We start from the raw sequence: 21,648 nt of genomic DNA, 5'->3' as shown, positions 1-21,648 counted from the left end.
AAAACCATACTATCGGTATCGGCCGATATCATTCTGAATAATCGGTTATCGGTATCGGCAGAGAAATTTAGTATCGGTGCATCTCTACTTATAACGCTCGGTGTGGTCGACTTATTTTCACACAAGTCATCTCCTTAGACTCCTGAAGCCATGCCGAGTCTGACGATACCAAATATGCTAGGTTTCGCCTTATGGTTTGTGCAATGTGGTTAAACTTTTGTGAATATCTTTGAAACCGTTAGTCTGATCGAGACGAAACCACCATAGGAAAATCGGAACCATAGTTCATTAACTATATACTAATGCACAAATGTAAAAAAAATTTGATAGTAAGTGGCAAAAAATCCAATCAAAGTCGCCCATGGGTCATTTTTTTTTTATTCTCATACATATAAATGCCTTTAACTCCAAAACGAAGATATTTTCACCAAATTTGACACACATGTATGGGCTCACTCTGAGGACACATTAAAAAAGTAGTGGGATTGTGCCTCTTGGTGGTGCTAAAATTGAACAAAACATGAAATTGCCATTAACTACAATACAGCATTATGATATAAAATGCTATATTTTATGAATGCATTGGTGTACCATTACGAAACTCAGTATGTGCCATCGGCACCATGCTCTGAAGGTACTAAAAAGGTTTCGAGACAGCACCTCCTTGTGGTCAAATGTTATAATGAAATTTTTAAAAATGCTGATAGCTTTTGATTAATTTAACCTATTGTCATGACACTGGTCTTAATATATTCCTTGGGTCATGCTGAGAACATAGATACCAATGTTGCCATAGTTGGCCAACCTTGCTGTTCGCTATTTTGATTTTCTTTAAAAACCTACTTTCTGAACGTTTGAAGGGGCGTGTCTGCTGTGAGACTGTAAACACCCACAGCTGTGATTGGCTGACATCTTTGCAGTTGAAATGTGGAATCCTTTCGAATATTTTTACCACATTTTTACTGTTACAGATGTCGAAACCACGTTCCAACAAGACTGCGACGTCAGCAGGGAGCTGGCGGGTGATAATTTGGGCTGGAATATTGGGAAGTGAGATGGAAAGTCCCTTTAGGGTCTCTGAGGGTGTCAAAATGACTTCTGCAAGATATGTGGAGTTCATAACTGGCCATTTTCAGCTATGGTATAAAAAGAAGGATAGTGCCTTCTGAAATACACTGCACTATGCACTATCCCATGCTGCAGAAAAACACCACAGCAATAAAACTATTTGAAAATGTATTTCTACACCCACTGTAAATGTTTCCCATTGTGAGGTTTGGTTAATGGTGGCTAAAATGCAATTTTACACACAACTGCCAGCCTGCATGGAGAGGTTCTCGAGACTCCAGAGACACCAGCAGCTTCAAATACCTGTTTGCTGCTCAACACTTGCTTTTTTATAGCTGCCCTTTTAATACAATTAACTTGTTTGACAGAAACCGAGTTCTGCTGTGCTCTAAATCACTCACAAATCTTATGAGTTCAATAATCTACATTCAGTTTTCACACAATATTAGTTGTTTTCATGCCTTTTGCACAACATTGCACCATTTCATGCTTTTCATCTTCAGAAAGATCTTTCTTCCTCCCCACATTGCATGAGAACTGTGACTTATTGTACTGAAATTCTACTGATATGTCACTTGCATAATAATTTGAAACACAGTGTATAATGGGAGTTTTGGCAAGTGTCCAGATAAACTCGTGAGCAACAGCTTCTGCCATTATAGAGAGCGTTCTTTCGCACTAGGATTATTCATTATGAATTTAACTGTCATTACCAGTTTAAAAATGAAATGCATAACTTACAGTTTGCGGGGTCCTTGCTGATTCCAGAATAGTTGATTCCTGATCTTTGAGCAAAAGTTTTTGGGCAAAGCCCAGTCACTGGTAAAATGTACTGTACAATGATGCAAGTCAGCACTGACATGACTAGGACGTTCATTAAAAATAAACTGAATCCATTTTTCTCTGATATCAGGATCCTTCGGCAGCTTATGCAAAGGTGATGTTTTTCCACAGACAGGAACAGCACAACGTCTACGTGGCATCTGTAAGACAAATCAGCTAACACATGAAATAATTAATTAATTTATAGGGAATTATAAAGAGTCACTTAGTTCACGACCGAGCATCTGAATTGTCCAGCGTTCATTTGCTCGGGCTGTAATAAGCTCTTGTAGTGGATATGAATATCCAACTATCGTGAAAACACTATTTTAGTAGCAAGGTAACATTAAGATTGGCAGTTAAGTAAATTTATAAGCACATAACACAAGACACTTCTTTTAAAAATCTACAGGAGACTTTATTGATTATTCTAACACAAAAACTAATATCTAACACAAACACACACATTCATACACGTACAAGTTGCAGAAAGAAAGGAAGTGAGAAAGAAAGAGTTTTAGGATGAGCATTTCTAGCAAAATATGCATTTCGTAAGACCTGACCTGAATGAACCATGAATCACAGTAATTTAATGCACCAGTTCAGCTTTAGAATCTGGAGGTACTTGCTTGTCGTTTGTCTTTGAATGTGGATCCCCTTTTCGGCGTCCTTGGCTTGGAGAAAAGGGTTTTTCCGAGTTGATGATTTGTTGCAGGTCCTTACAGATCCGGATTGATGTCAGGTAAAAACCAACCGCGTTCGGGCGTGCTGGCAAACGAATGAAGTCTCTTGTCATGGCTGGAGTTTAAAGTTGAGGCGGCAAAAGTCGTTGGTTAAACTTTGTGGCAAAACTTAACTTAGAACACGAGACTCTCAACAGAAAAGAAAGTTAAAGTAAAAGAAAGGAAAGTGAGTAAGAAATTGGATGGCTTGAATGAGCTGCTTGTCTGACCTTCATAGTCTGTTCTTTTCTAAGCCATATTATTCTGTTGTCTTCTTTTTTGTTCTTACTATATTCTAGTCTTAGTTTTTAGTCTTAGTCTTCATCTCCTATTGTCTTAGTGATGTGACTATTTAGCTTAGGTGTTTGGTTCAACCTCTTTGAGGAGTTCTGGCCAATCAAGTATCATCTTGTTTCAAAGGTGGCTTTTTCTTCTCCCCGATCATAAACTAAGTGTTATCTCAGGGCCTCTTGAATTACATGATTTCTATTAAACGGAATATGGTACATTTTACACAGATTTCATTCAAGCCATGATCTAAATTGAAAATAGAGATTTGCGTTCATACCAGACGACATACTTTCAATCAACTGTTCAAAAGTTATACAATTACATGAATTGTGAGTGTTTCTAAGCATACATGGTCACATGTATAAGGTGTAGACATGATAAAGCGTTATGCAGTTGCAAGATGTGTGATAAGTCCATTTCAAATTGTCTTGGAACAATTCAATGCAGTTTTAGTTGTATAAACAGTCTTTGTGGGTTTTTCTGTAAAGTTTCAACAGTGTCTCTCATAGGTCACTCAGAGAAACAAGGCCCGCAATTGTCTCTCTGTCTCTTTTGATCTGGAGATCAAAGACTCTTTATCTTCTTGTGGCTTAAATTGTGTTGTCTTTTCGACCATTTGGTTTCTACAAATGGCTTAAAGTTTGCCACCTTTCTCCTCAGTCAGGAAGCATGTGTGGCCATAAAGTACCTAACAGGAGGTTCTTTTGTAGATGGACTGGAGCCAAGAATTAGATTCTCTGAGCTTGGGTCCTGCAATGTTGATCTGGGTTTCTGGAATGTTTTGAAAGAATCATCTGAAAGATTAATTTGTCTGGTTCGTCCTCGATCCCTACACTTCACAATCTTGTTATTATCGCAATGTTATCGTAAACAACTAGGCCTACTTTAGATCCACTCGCTGCTCATCGACTGAATATCAGTGGGCGGGGACAACGATGCGATGATGTAAAAGTAGGGGTTGTTGTCTTGCTCCAGAGGCAGTCATATGCAAATGATTGTGCCCCTGTGACGTCACATGCCACCTCTGTTCCAAACAAAGCTTTTTTTACAGCTTGAATAGATAAATGCTTTTTTTATTGATGACAAGGACGTTTTAAGTTATGGAACTTGAAGGATGTAATAATGATACAAAGACCTCTTATATGTCAAAAGACCAAGGAAAATTTGATTTCTCATGTCATGACAAAGAGTGTGTGTCTGAGTCCTCAACAATCCTAGGAAGACTATTCCTAGGAGTCTTAAGATTTTGAAACAGGACAGAAATTTTGCGATTGTAGTGACAATAATGGATATAGCACAGATTATAGCATGATAAAACACTGCATAAGTGTCACAGTACTTGTAACCAATGTAGAGACAATAAAATTAGGCTAATGGTCATATCATATTTCTCTGTTCTAGTAAATAAGCAGTCTAGCTGCTGCATTAAATTGTCATAATTTAGAAATAAAAGGCATTTTTCCTACCCTGATTTTAGCCCTCTTATTTGAACGCTCTCTTTTAAGGGGTGTGTCTGCTGTGAGACTTCAGTGTAAATGCCCACTGCTGTGATTGGCTAAAATCTTTCCATTTGAAATAGCTAAGTATTACTCTCTTGAAAACTTTTAGCATGTTTTTACTGTTACAGCTCTCAAGGTTAACTAATCGTGAAAAGTGTTGCATTACATTTAGATCTATGGCATTATATTTAGATAGTGGCATGAAAGGCTGCAGTGATTGAGCGCATGAAAGCAGTGATCTCGTCATTGCAACTCAATTTTTGCACACTAACAAATGCTTTCATCATAACTAACAGTGCAAATGCATTGTAACTAAGAGATTCATTGAATAAAATGTGAGTTTTGGCACAAATCCAGAACTGCAGTCACAGATAAACTTGCACTGTTTGATTGACAGCTCCAGCGATTGTAAAGGGAGCGTTCTTTGATTGCTTTCTTTATATAATTTAGTCACAGTTTAAATAACAGATTATTTTCATCCTACTAAGAGAAACGTGAAGTTGACCATTTAGACAAAGGACATCTGACTGTACATGAACCATATATCAGATCAGTCATCAGAATTAAGACAGTTACTTGCATGCATTACTGTCAAGTCCATATCATAAAAGTCTGTTTGCAAAGCCTGCGCCGAAATGCAATTGATTTACCAAAGAATCCACAGTGAAATCGCGATAACAAATAAATAAAGCTCAACTGAGACATTCACATTGTTGAAAATAAATAACCATATTCCTAGCATTAGGATCCTTTGAAAGGTAATGTTATTTTTGTCCTGTTGTATCGCTATTCTCTCCTCCTCATCTCACTAACACACCAGTGAGCGGGGCTAACATTGCAATGATGAAGTAGGCGTTGATTTCTTCTGTGGAGGCAGCGTTTCACCGATCTATAGGCACATTCCAGGATCAGTCATTCAATGTGCCTGGTATCAATAAAAGCTTTCATTGGACTAAGAAGGAAGTTTTCAGTTCTGAAACTTACAGGATATTCTTATAGTATGATGACGTCTTGTATATCAAAAGCTCAAGGAAAAGCTTTTGCACCTTTTAACTTCATGACCTGGATGATATATTAAACTTGAGCACTGAAATCTGATTGGCAGATTATGGATCGCCCAGGTAACTATGTGGAACCAACTATTATCACCGGACTGCCACATGACGCTCCCATAGTTCACACAGAGACCTTTGTGCCTATCCTTTATGTACTTAAATTCAAGGTGGGACCTTTTATTGTATTCTATTTTGCATACTTTATTATATGATTAGTATTTTGCTTGTAACAATTTTTTTTTTCTCTGGTTTTAGACAGAGGACGAGGCATTTGCCTGGAATAATGAAGTGAAACAAGGGCTCTCTAGCAGTATCTTCACTAAAGACATGGGCAGAGTGTTCCGCTGGTTAGGGTATGTGTGCAAGGGAGGTTTTTGTTTACAAGTAACTTGACAATAGCTGCTTTTCTTTCTTTTTTTCCTCTCTCTCTTTTTATTACAAGTTTCAGCTGTATCAGAAACGTATATCAAAGCTTCAATGAACTATATACAAACAGATGCCATGAAAAGTGACTAGACCAAAATAAAATAATTAGATAAAACAAATACACATAAATTAGAAAGTCAAGGTTTTAATTTTTCTAACAATATCTCAGCGGTTATTGGCCAGCTTTAAATAGATCTATCCTTGGCCACATTGATATAGCCGCTTTTCCACTTTCGGGCCAGTGCGAGCCTGGGCTAACAAACGTGCTGGGCGGGGCTAATAGCCTTAGCCTTAGACCTCGAGCTGCGAGGCCAAAATCAAGCTGCATTTCTTCTGCCAGGCCAGTAGCCCCGCCAGTGGCAGCTTGTCAGAGGAGGCAAGAGAGGCACAGCCTACCCAAAATTTTGAGGAGAAAATGGGAGAAAGGATGATTTAATGTTAATAAAATTCCCAGTTATTTGTTTCATTTCATTAGTTTCATTTATTTGTTTCATTTCATTCGTTTCAAAATGAACTGAACCCCGCAGCTCTACCCTAAATCCCGCCCTTAACACTCCTTCATACAACAATGTCACACAACCCCACCATTTCACCAGCATGAGGCTAGCTGACTGAAAGCTAGGTAGATCTTGCAAAATGAGCATTACAGAAGTGGGCGTTTAGTCTATACTGAGAACTCCAGCATAGATGAACTGAATGTCATGGAAGTGTCTTTATTTAACACTTGGTTGTTTGTCTAACTATAGCCCCAAAGGCTCTGACTGTGGCATTGTGAACGTCAACATTCCAACCAGCGGCGCTGAGATTGGAGGAGCGTTTGGTGCGTATCAATACATAGAGTACCACACCATTCTGTACACAGCAACAAAATAAATATTGACAATGGTTCAGTGATCCTAAATCAGCCTTATTGTAGTCAGGCATTCAGAAAGTACCTTTGACGTTTTTTAAACTCCACCACCAATTGAAAATGTGACAAATATCCTTTTCAATAGTTTGTCTGAAAATAACATTAAGCTAAAGTCATTACTTTTTCTCTTCTTATTCCTTCAGTCAGGCAGATTACTTGTCAGCTATTCTGAATTTTTGAGTTTTTTTTACCTGTCCTACGAATTTGACATTTGATAAAACCAGGAATGACTAAGCCAGTGTCTGTCCACTATCTGTTCTTATTTTAATGTTGTGTGTGCACAGGAGGTGAGAAACACACAGGAGGTGGGCGCGAGTCAGGCAGTGACTCATGGAAGCAGTACATGAGAAGATCCACATGGTGAGTGTCAGTCTTCAACAGAACCTCAGGAAATTTGCCAGCATGCTTGAAATTAAACATGGTTTATCATGTAAAATGGATAGAATGGCTTTTCCTGTTGACAATTCAGATTTGGCAATGAGACTCTCACCCTCTTCTTGCAGCACTATCAACTACAGCAAGGATCTGCCATTGGCCCAGGGGATCAAGTTTGAATGAACATGATGTTGCCTAGTTAGCAGTGTGAAATAGCGTTTATGATAGATATAACACTGTTTCCATGTTGGTTTCATGTATATCTGTTTGTACTTCCACAAAAAATAGTCCAAAACAGCTCATCAATCATTGCAGTGCATTTTGTAGCCCTTCAAGACTCAACACTGTTTATTACCAATAAACCATGAGTCTGTACAACCAAAACTGTCTTACAATGCTTTTGGGAGACGCTGCCCTGGACATGTTGAAAACATTTAAGAAGTGGAATTGAGAACCACTGGTAAGGATGATTATTGGCCATTCAAATGACAAATTACTCGCAATGCTAAGACTGTAACTGAGAAAAATGTAATGTCTTTTATGCAAAGCACCATCGTAGAAATGGTGATTTCATCTGGTCTGCATGAGATTTAGAGCTGCGTTGTATGCAAAACTAATGCCATGCTTTCTAATAATATCAGTCAAAAAAAAGCAAATATAGGCTAGTTTGAAAGTTTTAGAGATGATAGTAATTCCACACAATTAAAAAAAAAAGGTCCTTTTTTTTTTTTTTTTTTTTTAAATCGGAAGTGGTGCACAAACCAAGGACTTAAGAGAAAATTTGGTGCATGCTTCCTCCCCTTGCACCCACACAGGAATTGATTGAGAGTCCCAAACTGGCATCCAATGCACAATTTTTTTGAATATTGCTTGCCCGGTAGTAAAATAAAAAAGTTTGGCAATGCCATCCCTCCTTGGCACTTAGGCTTCTGCAAAGAGGATTTTCCAATACAAGGGGGTTTACCCCCTCACAAAAAGGAGTTTATTAACTTATCTACAGTAGGTTGGAAAAAAAACATTTTCTTATGAATATAGGTATATTTGAAAATAGGTATAAAAACGTGGCAGAACCGTCATTTTAATCAAATTAATACGACCAACCAAAGACAGAGGCAAGAGCAGACCACTTCTTGAAATCTTGCTTGCAACGTTGTAGGAGTGGGGAGAAATTGGCCTTGAACAATCTATTAAAGTAATGTGTAACCGATATACCCAAGTATTTAAACCCATCCTGAACCACTCTAAATGGAATAATATGGGAAGTAGAATCCAGAGACGTAACAATTGGAAAATACTCTGTCTTATGCATATTAATTTTATAGCCTGAAATTTTCCCGAAATCCTCTAAAACTGACTGATATGCGGTAGTGGTGAAGAGGGGTTAGAAACACTCAAATACATCGTACGCATATAAAGAAATTTTGTGCTCAATGCCATTTTGAGTGATGCCCCTAAAAACAGAGGACTGACGGGAAAAAAAAAAAAAAATCAATAATAAAAAATATTAAATAAAACATTATTTTAAAAATCTAATAAAGTCTTTTCACAGTAAAAACAAATGCAGTTAATTCAAAGAGCAGTGTGTTTTTTTTCTTGCAAATTAATGTGTAGTTTGTATGGTTAATATTAATGTAACTGTCAGCTCACTAAGGTTTAAAAAAAAAAAAAAAAAAAAAATCAGCACATGGTTACATTTTTTTTCCCATCCGGCCCTCAACCTAAAATGAGTTTGACACCCCTGTTCTAGACGAAACGCGAGGGCCTTAGCTAATATCTTAAAATCAGCATTTAGTAGTGAAATTGGTATATATGATTCACAGAGAGTAGAGTTCTTGTTTTCTTTTAACAAAAGTAAAGTTGAAGCCTGTGTAAGAGTCAAAGGGAGGGAGCCTTTCTCAAAAGATTCATTATATACTGCTACAAGAAGTGGGCTCAATAGAGCTGAGAAATTCTTATAGAACTCTATAGGAAAGCAGTCAGGTCCAGGTGCCTTACCACTCTGCATAGCCACAACAGCTTCCAAAACCTCCTGTTGTCTAATAGAATCACCAAGTTCAGAACCAATACTAACAGTAGGCAGATTTAGCTTTGCAAAAAAAAGGATTCCAAGAGAGCCAAATCATTAGTGTATTCTGAGGAGTACAGAGATGAGTAATATTGAACAAATCTATTATTTATGTCTTGGGCAGTACGTAAAACAGAACCAGAAGAGGACTGAATTTGAGTAATCATTTTGGAGATTGAGACATCAGATTGGTGGGCTTGATAGGCCAATATTTACTAGCCTTATCACCGAAATCTCTTTAGGTAAAAAAAATGTAACAAATTCATCATCTGACAATAATTACCACTCATGTTTTAGGCCCTGGAGGTTAAATTCTAGGGAGTTTAACCTCCAGGGCCTAAAACATGAGTGGTAATTGGGAAAATTGAGCTTAAATAGAGAAGGGGCATGGTCTGATATGACTATGCTATGATATTCACTTGTTGAAATAAAGGATATCAGGCTTTTGTCTACCAAGAAAATATCTATACGGCTATACGAATGATATACTGGGGAGAAAAAGGAAAATACTTTGGAGGAAGGAAAAAAAAAAACTCCATGGGTCATGTAGTCCATACTGCTCACAAAAATCCTTTATTAATAGCCCCAAAAACTCTGCTGAAAAAATTGCAATCATCAAAGTTTGGGGCGTAGATGTTGACCAGAATTACTTGTTATCCAAAAAGGCAGCCTACCACAATAACATATCGACCATTAGGGTCTTTGATGATGTTGTCAGTGACAAATGGAATATTTTTACTAATAAGAATAGCAGTGCTAAATGTATTTAAACACACACAATACACAATCGCATTATCCATGGATAACTTTTGAATCGCTATAATGAATATAGCGTATAGTGAATGATGAATAAATAATTTATGAATTCACTAACAAGATGCGCACATGTCATGCAAACCACTGTTCAAAATGGCAAAGACAACAGTTCAAGCCCATCTGTTAACATTCTTTTAAAAAGAAGAGAACAGAAGGTATGAATTATTGTTTAGGGGCATTGGACAAGGGGTAATTAGTGAAACTAATGCCTTTTCCACTGAGCGGTACAGGACATTACAGTACAGTTCAGTATGATTCGGGATGGTAAACTCTGATCCGGCTTGCGTTTCTACTGCCAACAATCTTGTTCTTGCTTCTCGGCATATGGCTGTTTCTCACAAGAAGAAATGGTATTGTGTTTCAACTTTATTAATAAATGGCGCCTCTTGTGTTGTCATTCCTCTTTTACACGCGTAAGTGACAACCATTACAACCATTCAACATTCTGCAGTGAGTCTAGCTCCTCCCTTTAGTACCGGACTACTGTGCTAGGTACACCTAATGTAAGGGTCCCAAAAAAGTGGAGGAGGCGCGCTTAAAAAGGCACTCAGTAATGAAAAAACACACTTCTGGACTCCCTTATTTTCATGACATGGTGTCAGAAGTTGTTGACATGAGTGCAGTCTGACCCCTGTCCACAAAATGGCAAAGTTTAATCCTCTGGAGTGGTTTTCTTTCGACAGTCCCTCGGAATGGCCTGAATGGAAACAGCCATTTTGTCGCTTCAGAACAGCAACACAACTAAACAAAGATGACGGCTCAGTACAGGTCAGTTCTCTAGTCTATGCAATGGGAAGTGAGGCAGAGAAGATTTTAGCTTCCTTTAGCTTTGATAATGAGGACAAAGAGAAATTTGATGTTGTACTGGCGAAGTTTGAAGAGTACTTCATACTGAAACGGAATCTAATACATGAGTGTGCATACTTCTATCAGAGAAACCAGCTACTGGAGGAGAAAGCAGTGACATATATTCGCTATGAACTTGCCGCTTATTGTGAGTTCTGTGACAAAAGAGATGAGCACATTTGTGACTGGCCGGTGGTTGGGATAAGGGACAAAAGACTTTCCCAGAAGTTACAATTGATGTCTACATTGACACTATGAGAGGCAATACAACAGTGTCAGACAATCATAAGACATTACAGTGCAAGTTGGTCTGCAAAAGCTTGAAATGTGGTACAAGCTCATCCAATAAGTCACAAGAGGGAGGGGGAGACACACACAGACCACGGGGTGCAGCAACACAAAAGAGGGCGTCCTGCTTTAGGTATTGGAATACATGTGGTAGGAAAGCACTCAAAACACGAAATATGCCCTGGAACAAAATGGACATGTAATAAATAGAATTTAAAAAAAAAGGATATTGGCAGAGGATGTGTAAAACAAAGGCTGTAAGAGAAATAACAGAAGAAATTGAAAATACACTGTTCTTGGGAGCTGATACTAAAGAAAACAAATGAGGAACACTAGACAGTTCAAGTGAAAATTGGTCAGACACCACTTAACTTCAAAACTGATACAGGAGCTGATGCATGTGTGATAAGTGAGGAAACATTTGAATAGCTCGTGCCAAAGAAAGAACTACACAGCGGAAGCTTCACTTGTCACCCCAGGAGGCAGACTCAAATGCCTAGGTCAGTTTTATGCAAAAATGACATACAAAGGCAAGTGTTACTCGTATCCTGGGTATGTACTTCCAGAAAAGGAGGCCATTAACCTGCTAGCAGTCACAGAAATGGGTCTGGTGAAGCGTGTAAATGAAATAATAAATGTTTCAGCAGGGAGGAAAGCTGTAAATCGTGAAAAGCTGAAAACCAGTGAAAAGCGTCTTAAAAGAAGGAGTTGAACCCTATGCAGTGAATGCATCATGCCGTGTAACTCTTCCTCTTCTGCCCAAGATGAGCTGTATGGAGAAAGAAGGCATCATTGACAAAGTAACTGAGCTGACGGAGTGGTGCGCAGCCATGGTTCCAGTGCTCAAACCCAATGGAGATTTTCACATCTGAGTTGATTTGAGAAAGCTAAATAAGGCAGTGAAGAGGGAGAAATTTGTCCTTTCCACAACAGAGGAGGTAATCTCTAAACTCTCTGGTGCCAAGATATTTAGCTCACTGGACGCATCCTGTGGGTTTTATCAAATCCCTCTTGAGGAAAAGAGTAGCAAGTTGACCACTTTTATCACTCCATTTGACAGGTACACCTTCAAACTTCGGATTACAAGTGCCCAAGTAATCTTTCAAAGGAAAGTGACTGAGACATTACAGGGGATTGAGGGGGTGGAAATTTATATGGATGATGTTCTGGTTTTCACGGGAAAGAACATGATGAACGACTTGAAAGAGTACTGTCATGGAAATGGCCGGACTAAAATTGAACAAACAAAAATGCAGGTTGAAACAAAATCAAATTCTCTTCTTGGCCACATCATCGATGCACAGGGGGTGAGGCTGGACCCTGGAAAAGTCAACAGTATCACTAACTTTTCAGTACCCCAGAACGCACATGAACTAAAACGGTTTGAATGGTGAACTAAATCCATAATGGTGAAATGCATCCCTAACCTAGCCAATGTCGGACAACCTCTGTGTGACACTGTAACATAAGAGACATGTTTTACTGCTCTATTTATTACAATGATTTTATGTATAGTAGAGTTTTAATTGGTTTACATGTTTTCTTAGTCCATTTTTTCTTACACACTTAAGAAGGTAATGGACTATGTCTTTAAGAAATGAATGGTTTGCCTGTCATGTGACCAGTCACATGATAGGAAGCAGGAACTACATTTATACTGTATAAAGGGAGCAGCATGGCAAACAAACGGACAATCACTAACCGTCACTAAATATAACTTTCTGGATTGTGACGTTTCTAACCTGTGGACTTTTTAAGACAACTGCAAAATTTTAGAATCTCACTTTTCTTGTATTGTATATCCACTGGTGGACACTCACATTGGGACTTGTCAGCACATTGGACTCTGTGCTTTTAACAGGCTGAGTTTTCCTGATTTTGTGTTGTTTTAAAGTCTCATATGAACATTGTAAATACACCATTTCTAGTTAAACTTATCTCTGTTTTATGTCTCATTCTTTTAACATCTAAAGATCTCACACAGTAAAACCTGACCCCATTTTAAATCTTGTAACCCAACCAATTTGGCTGATTATTACATCTGTATGACCTCCTCAAAACCAAAATGGTGTGGAACTGGTGTCTAAGCCAAAGTAAAAAATGCCCTGATGTGTGCTCCTGTCCTCATTGTTAATGATGCCAGCAGACCCACAGCAGTTTCTGCAGATGCAAGAAGCTACGGGGTGGGAGGCGTCCTGCTTCAGAAAGGTGATGGTGAGTGGAAACTAGTGGCATACTGTTCAAGGCACGTAAGTGATGATGAAACAAGGTATGCACAATTACAGGAGTGTTTAGCGGGGGTCTGGGCCTGCGAACGGTTTGAGAAATACTTGTAAGGGCTATATGGCTTCAGATTAATAACAGACCACAAACCCCTTAAAAAAGGACCTCATAAGGACAAACACTGAATCAGACAGCCAGCTGCAGTCACTCTCCTTGTTTGTTAGGGATGGTTGGCCAGAGTATGCAGCAGGCACACCTGATACTTCCTTCCTGTTCGTCGGAGTGATGAGATAGTTAGCAGATTATCATCACTCAATGGCTGGCTGTCTAAGTGGTGTCCGCAAAATAATATAGGTTTCATAGACAATTGGAAATGTTTTTGGGGCAGACCTGACCTGTTGAAAAGAGATGGTATTCATCCCTCCCGGGATGGTGCTGCTCTTCTGTCTAGTAATATGGCACATAGTCTTAGAGCTGAAACATGACAAACTGGGGCCCAGGTCAGGAAGCAGACAGACTGGCTAAACAGACCGTCTGCTAGCTGCCTCACGTTACAGAAGTCAGATAATTCCCAACACATAGAAACTCTTACACCTAGATATTATCAAATAGAGACTGTGTCTGTACCCCGAATTAGTAAAAACAAAAAACTTCCAAACCCATTTAATGGTAAAAATTTAATTGATGTTCAACAAATAAAAAATAGAGATGATAATGCTAAACAAACGATAAAACTTGGGTTGTTAAATATTAGATCCCTTTCTTCAAAATCACTTATTGTTAATGATATTATCAAAGATAATAATCTAGATGTGCTGTGTTTGACAGAAACTTGGCTAAAACCGGACGATTACATTACTTTAAATGAGTCTAGTCCTCAAGGTTATGATTATCGACACAATGCTCATCAGAAAGGCAAAGGGGGAGGTGTTGCTGTAATCTATAGTAATATTTATAGTATTAGTCAAAAGTCTTTCAAATATAATTCCTTTCGAAACTATGGTACTTTACGTAACATTATGTAAGTTGACATTTGTGCTGGCTACTGTATACAGGCCACCAGGACACAATACAGACTTTATCAAAGAATTTGCTGACTTTCTATCAGAGTTAGTACTAGCTGCAGATAAAGTCCTTGTTGTTGGTGATTTTAATATCCATGTAGATAATAAAAAAAGACGCATTAGGATTGGCATTTGCAGATATTCTAAACTCTATTGGTGTTAGACAACATGTGTCAGGACCCACTCATTGTCGTAATCATACTTTAGATCTAATATTGTCACATGGAATCGATATCGATGCTGTTGAAATTCTGCAGCAGAGTGACGACATCTCAGATCATTATCTAGTCTCGTGTATACTACATTTAGTCAAGGCGGCTAAACTGCCTCCATGCCATAAATATGGTAGAACCATCACTTCTACCACTAAAGATTGCTTTATAAATAATCTTCCTGATCATTTTCATCGCCTTAGCATACCAGACAGCTTAGAAGACCTCGATGTTGCAACAGAAACTATTGCCTCTGTCTTTTCCAGCACATTAGACTCAGTTGCTCCTTTGCATTTAAAAAAGATTAAGGAAAATAATCCAATGCCATGGTACAATGAGCACACTTGGGCCCTAAAGTTAGCAGCCAGAAAAATGGAGCGCAGCTGGAAGAAATCAAAACTAGAAGTATTTTGTGGAGAGAGAGAATGATTGAGTACAGAAAGGCCTTAAAATCTGCTAGATCTGCCTATTTTTCAAAACTCTTAGAAGAAAATAAACACAACCCTAGGTATTTATTTGATACAGTGGCTAAATTAACAAGAAATAAAGCTTCAACTTCTGATGTTTCCAAAGAGCACAGCAGTAATGACTTTATGAACTTCTTTACTTGCAAGATTGATAATATTAGAGAAAAAATAATAACCATGCAACCGTCTACTACAGTATCGTGTCAGATGCATTGTAGTGTCCCTGAGGAAAAATTCAATTCATTTACTGCTTTAGGAGAGGAAGAATTGTCTAAACTTGTTAAATCATCAAAATCAACAACATGTATGTTAGACCCTATACCGACTAAGCTATTGAAAGAAATGCTTCCAGAGGTCATAGATCCTCTTCTTAATATCGTCAATTCATCTTTATCACTAGGATACGTACCAAAAACTTTTAAGCTGGCTATTATTAAACCTCTTATTAAAAAACCACAACTTGATCCTAGAGAATTAGTCAATTACAGGCCGATCTCAAATCTCACTTTTCTGTCAAAAATACTAGAAAAGGCAGTATCATCACAACTATGTTCCTTTTTAGAGAGAAATGGTATCTGTGAGGATTTCCAGTCAGGATTTAGACCGTACCATAGTACTGAGACTGCTCTCATTAGAGTTACTAATGATTTGCTCTTATCATCAGATTGTGGTTGTATCACTCTATTAGTGTTACTGGATCTTAGTGCTGCATTTGACACTATTGATCACAATATTCTTTTAAATAGACTCGAAAATAATGTTGGCATTAGTGGAATTGCATTGTCATGGTTCAAATCATACTTATCTGACCATTATCAGTTTGTAGTAGTAAACGTAAACATAAAACGTAGTAGTAAAAGACATGTCATATCGATCACAAGTTCAATATGGAGTACCACAAGGCTCAGTACTAGGACCGTTACTGTTCACTCTGTACATGCTACCCTTGGGAGATATCATTAGGAAGCATGGCGTTAGTTTTCACTGTTACGCTGATGATACTCAGCTCTATATTTCTTCGCGCCCTGACGAAACTTACCAATTCACAAAATTAACGGAATGCATAGCTGATATAAAAAATTGGATGACCAGTAATTTCCTACTACTAAATTCAGAAAAAACAGAGATTCTAATTTTTGGACCAAAAACTTCTTCATGTAATAACCTAGAATACTGTCTAACACTTGATGGCTGCTCTGTTAAGTCTTCGTCATCAGTTAGGAACCTGGGTGTGCTCTTTGATACCAATCTTTCATTTGAAGGCCATGTTACTAGCATCTGTAAAACCGCATTCTTCCATCTTAAAAATATATCTAAACTACGACATATGCTCTCAATGAAAAATGCAGAACAGTTAGTTCATGCGTTCATGACCTCAAGGCTAGATTACTGTAACGCTCTACTGGGTGGTTGTTCTGCTCGCCTGATAAATAAACTACAGCTCGTACAAAATGCAGCAGCTAGAGTTCTTACTAGAACCAGGAAGTATGACCATATTAGCCCAGTTCTGTCAACACTGCATTGGCTTCCTGTTAAACATCGTATAGATTTTAAAATCTTGCTAATTACTTACAAAACACTAAATGGTTTAGCTCCCCAGTACCTGAGCGAGCTCCTAATTCATTATAGTCCTTCACGTCTATTGCGATCTCAGAATTCAGGCCAGCTGATAATACCTAGAATATCAAAATCAACTGCAGGCCATAGATCCTTCTCCTATTTGGCACCTAAACTCTGGAACAATCTTCCTAGCATTGTTCGGGAAGCAGACACACTCTGTCAGTTTAAATCTAGACTAAAAACGCATCTCTTTAACCTGGCATACACATAACACATTACCAATTTATATTTTCAAATCCGTTAAAGGATTATTAGGCTGCATAAATTAGGTCAGCCGGAGCCGGGAACACTTCCTATAACACCTGATGTACTCGTTACATCAGAAGAAGAATGGCATCTACGCTAATATTAGTCTTTCTGTTTATCCCGAGGTTCACCGTAGTCAACCGGATCCAGGCCATATCCAGGTGAGACCAAGGACCTGCACCTTGACACAACCACAACGCAGCCCTGACGTATCAGCAGAGATTGAGTCAACTAGATCATCCACTGTGAGGGCCTCATCGACACGACAGCCACGACACAGTTCCTCAACAACCGTCCATACCGCCGTGATGAATACGATCCTCAATTGGATGGAACTGGAATAAATACTTTGAATGTTGCGATACTTTCGGACTTATGATAGCTACCTGAATCGTAACAAAGCACTGTTGGTCAGAGGAGAACTGGCCCCCGACTAAGCCTGGTTTCTCCCAAGGTTTTTTTCTCCATTTAAACACCTATTTGCCACTTGTCTGCCACCTGATGTCACCTGATGGAGTTTGGGTTCCTTGCCGCTGTCGCCTCTGGCTTGCTTAGTTGGGGACACTTGACATTTGACTTGACATTTGATATTCAACAGTGCTTTGATCTGCCTGCATTAACACTATTCTTTAAGAGCTGCTGTGCAGCCAAATAATGTACCAGTTATCAATGTAAAGCTGCTTTGACACAATCTACATTGTAAAAAGCGCTATATAAATAAAGGTGACTTGACTTGATACCATCCAAGAGTATCTTCAGGTGAGAGGAGAGCTGTCTGAGTTCCTAGGCTTAGTCGTGAGAGGCAAACATATAGTTTATTCCTACCTGTATAAGAAAGGAAATTCTTGATAGAATCCACAATGATCACCAATGTAACGACTGAGACAAATCAGACACAATTATTTGTTATAGTTAACCAATAATTGTTTAAAGATCACTCTGGGGTCTGTCCCCCATCCCCCGAGAAGTTCTCAGTTACAAGTTTTATTGCGCTAAAGAATGTTGGTTGCCACATGGAAGAGCAGAGACAAAGAGACACACAGAAAACCTGCATCTTTCCCACAGAAAACAGACTTTCCTGCATTAATTTATAGACAGACTGTTCTATAAATTAACATGCATATCCCCAGGAAATGGTATCTATTATTACTGTTTGTTGTACTGTACTCAGTATTGTATTCACATGTTTTATGATACATTTAAGGTAACCTCAATTATGCCATGTTTAGTGTCTATGGGTTCGTATCGAGAAGATTTAAATGCTTGTGTATGCGATATGTTGATACCTGTGCAACACATCAGTATTACAAGAATCTTTAATAGTTCTTCTTCAAAAACTCAGCCAGTTAATCTTGCTCGGTCGTAAAATCCCTGACAGGAGGCGTGTTGTCGCCCGGAAATACAACATCTTTACTGGTCAGGTCAACCCTAAGAGGTGTGACTTTGACCAGAGGTTAAAAGCCAGTGCACAACGCCCCTCCCTCTCTCCTTCTTGCTTCTTGGACGACTGAAGAGACCCCCTTTTGCTCCAGGCCTCTTCAGGCCAAGGCCTGCAACCCAGCCATGTGCTCATCTATGAGAGAGAGAACTTTTTCCCCACTAAGAGTCAAATTAACAGCTTAAGCTATTTCATATCACTTCATCCAACACAGAAGATACTGGCTACAACTTCGGACCGAATCATCAAGATTTCTCCTCAGCCTGCAAATCCGATGCTCCTCAGCCTAAAGGCATCTTGCAAGTATCACTAAACAGCGATTTAGTATTAATTTGTAAACCACCTGTGTCAGCAAAGGTGTTTTATTACTGAGGAAACTGATGATTCTTTTCCAGATTGTCTTTGACTTTTTTTCCATAGCTCCATTTCCGGTCCCACTTCCAGTTCAACTCTATCATTGCTCATTTTTACCTACGTATGTGTGTGACCTGCGTGTATGTTATGTGTTTGTTAGTTTAGTTATGTGTTTGTGAGTTAGTTAATAATGTTTGTGCACAATACATGTTTGGTTCTGACTCCGTCTGCTAATAAATTGCCTCTTAAATGATTTAAATCTTGATTACATGCTCTGAGTAGTACTGTACAATAAGAATGTTGTTTTTTCATAACCTGGAAATGAACATTTCTTAAAATGAATAAACAATTAACACTGAGTGTTCACTGGACGAACAGGTTAATTGATTGTAATATTCATTTTAATGTAGCTACATCAAGTTAATCTGATTAACTGATTCACATTCATAATTAATCATAATTAATAATCATAATGAGTTATGAATAATTATTAATATTTCCCCTTTGAGTTAATTCACTACACCAAGGTCTACACATGTGTTGTGAAAAGGCTTATCAGGCAGTTTGGTGGTCTAACATCTCACAGGACATTAAACAGCATGTGCAAGAGTGCTTATACTGCATCGAGACAAAGGCAGCACAACAAAAGGAAATGTTGATTCCAAGTGAATTATCCTGTATGCCCTGGGATAAATTAACTGTAGATCTGTGCGAACACAAATATATGCTATTATCTTATAATATCAGATTACTACACAAGATGCGTTGAGATCCTGTCACTTCTTGCCCCCTCTACCAGCCAAGTGATTGAGAAACTCAAAGCCACCTTTGCACATTTTGGGATCACACATGAGTTGAGAAGTGACAAGGCCGACAGTTTTTCTAGTAAAGAATTCAGAGACTTCAGTTCTGAATACGGCTTTGTTCATGTTACTTCAAGCCCACACTTCCCACAGAGCAATGGCCATGCGGCGAGGGCTATACAGGTGGCCAAGAACATTCTGAGACAGAAAGACCCAGTGATGGCTCTCATGTCCACCCAGTCACCGTCCACTGGGTTCAACCCAGCAGAACTACTCATGGGGAGGAGGATTAGAACCACACTCTCTACACTGGAAGAGAACCTAAAACCAGCTTGGCCAGAAGATGAAAAAGTCAGAAACGCTGATGCTCTGGCAAAAGGCAAACAGATAGAAATGTAGAAAGCATTCTTCCACAATCGCAGAAATGGAGTAAGAAATGTACCTGCAATAAGTCAAGGAGATGCTGTCCGTGTCAGAGTGGATGAAAAAAAAAACCTGTACCAACCAGGGGACCATTCAAGGTTCTTTTTCAACACCAAGGCCTTATGTAGTGAAAATGACGGAAAGAAAGCTGATCAGGAGAAATCGGTGTCACCTTCAGAAGGAGCGCACTCCTTCAGCAACACCCGAATGCACAGTGGTTCCTGAATGCATTGATCTTATGGATTTCGATGGAATAAGTGCACATAAACAGGCACAGGACACACCCACCTTAACACAAACCAGGTATCAGGGCATGCAAAAAGGTATGTTCATGAAAGTAAATAAATAAATAAAGTTTTCTAAAAAAAAAAAAAAAAAACTAATAAAGTGAACATTTGGGAATACATAAATATTTCTCCAAATGCCACAAATAAAAGGCAGAAGGCACAATTGAATGTGTGTCGTTATTTGATTCAAAATAAAAAAACATTAAAACATTAAAATAAACATTTGATTTAGTGATTTTAACAAAAACTGAAACTAATTAAAAACATTTTTTAGATAAGAATTACAGTATGAACTCTTTTTTTGTGTGTGTGTGCTTTTTAACGTTCAGATTTAGCACATTGTCAAAAGTAAAGATTGAGGACATTATTTGTATTTTTTTATTTTTTTTATTTAATACTAAAATAACACTGACTGTTTCTTATTACAGTTTTACTCGATTGCTAACAGACAATAACTGGTTCAGTTGGCCTAATTTCCCAAATCATTTATTCAGTTCTAGAAACAGTCATGTTTCTCAAAGCGTTTAACACGTCACCTGTTTTCACACACATTCCAATTTTCTCAATGTTTTCTGCAAAACTCTACACAAAAATGCCCTCATTTTGCACAGGTTTAACCATGTTCTCATTCAGAAAACACAAACACATAAGTGTCACACTGAACTCAAATACCACACATTTATCCATGTGTAAACATTAAGTAGGAAAACTGATGACACACCAATCAGAATCTCAGGATAATATAAACAGCCACATGTAAAAGAGGTAACAGGGTAGGTAAAAGGGGACAGTGTAAAAAGACATTTGTTCCTGATGAACTCAAGCCATCATAGCCGCCACACCAGAGCCTCTTTACATCATGCCTGCAATGCCAGAGTCTCCATTATGGTTGCCTCACAAGAGCTTTTTTTGGGGGGAGAGATTTTGTTTTGAATCTCTATTTACTATCATTCCTTGTTGTTTATATTGTTAAATATAACTTACTCATCACCATATATCAGATGTTGTCTAATATTGCCTACCATATTAATCTGCCATTGCTAGCTTTAATCCAAATCGTTATTGCTAGCACAACACGCTAGCATTTTGCTAGCCTGTTAACCTGCCATACATGCTTGCCATCTTTTTTTTCTCGGCGCGCTCGTGAATGTGGTGATTTGGATCAGTCAACAAACACGGTAATTCATGTCATCTTCACCAGTTATTGTCATTTGCACTGCCTGCCACATGTATATAGCTTTCTCTGTCAGCGGTGAGATTTACACATGTGATAAATGCAGGGAGATAGTCAGGCTGACGGAGAAGATTTCAGAATTAGAGACACGCAT

At 38.4% G+C, this 21,648-nt stretch overlaps 1 protein-coding gene across 1 annotated transcript in view; it reads left to right on the top strand.

The window, feature by feature from the left end:
* aldh7a1 (aldehyde dehydrogenase 7 family, member A1) overlaps nt 1-7,552 on the top strand; it is a 105,798-nt gene extending 98,246 nt beyond the window's left edge. Inside the window, exons 14-18 of the mRNA XM_051908834.1 lie at nt 5,508-5,624; nt 5,713-5,810; nt 6,630-6,703; nt 7,078-7,153; nt 7,297-7,552. Coding sequence (XP_051764794.1) covers nt 5,508-5,624; nt 5,713-5,810; nt 6,630-6,703; nt 7,078-7,153; nt 7,297-7,351 — 420 coding nt within the window. The 3' untranslated portion in view covers nt 7,352-7,552. The remainder of the gene's footprint in view (nt 1-5,507; nt 5,625-5,712; nt 5,811-6,629; nt 6,704-7,077; nt 7,154-7,296) is intronic.
* The last annotated feature ends 14,096 nt before the right edge of the window (nt 7,553-21,648 follow it).

Source organism: Ctenopharyngodon idella, chromosome 10 (assembly GCF_019924925.1).
Source record: "Ctenopharyngodon idella isolate HZGC_01 chromosome 10, HZGC01, whole genome shotgun sequence".
NCBI lineage: Eukaryota > Metazoa > Chordata > Actinopteri > Cypriniformes > Xenocyprididae > Ctenopharyngodon > Ctenopharyngodon idella.
The sequence above is the reverse complement of the archived record's forward strand: the minus strand, read 5'-3'. Positions and strand labels throughout refer to the sequence as shown.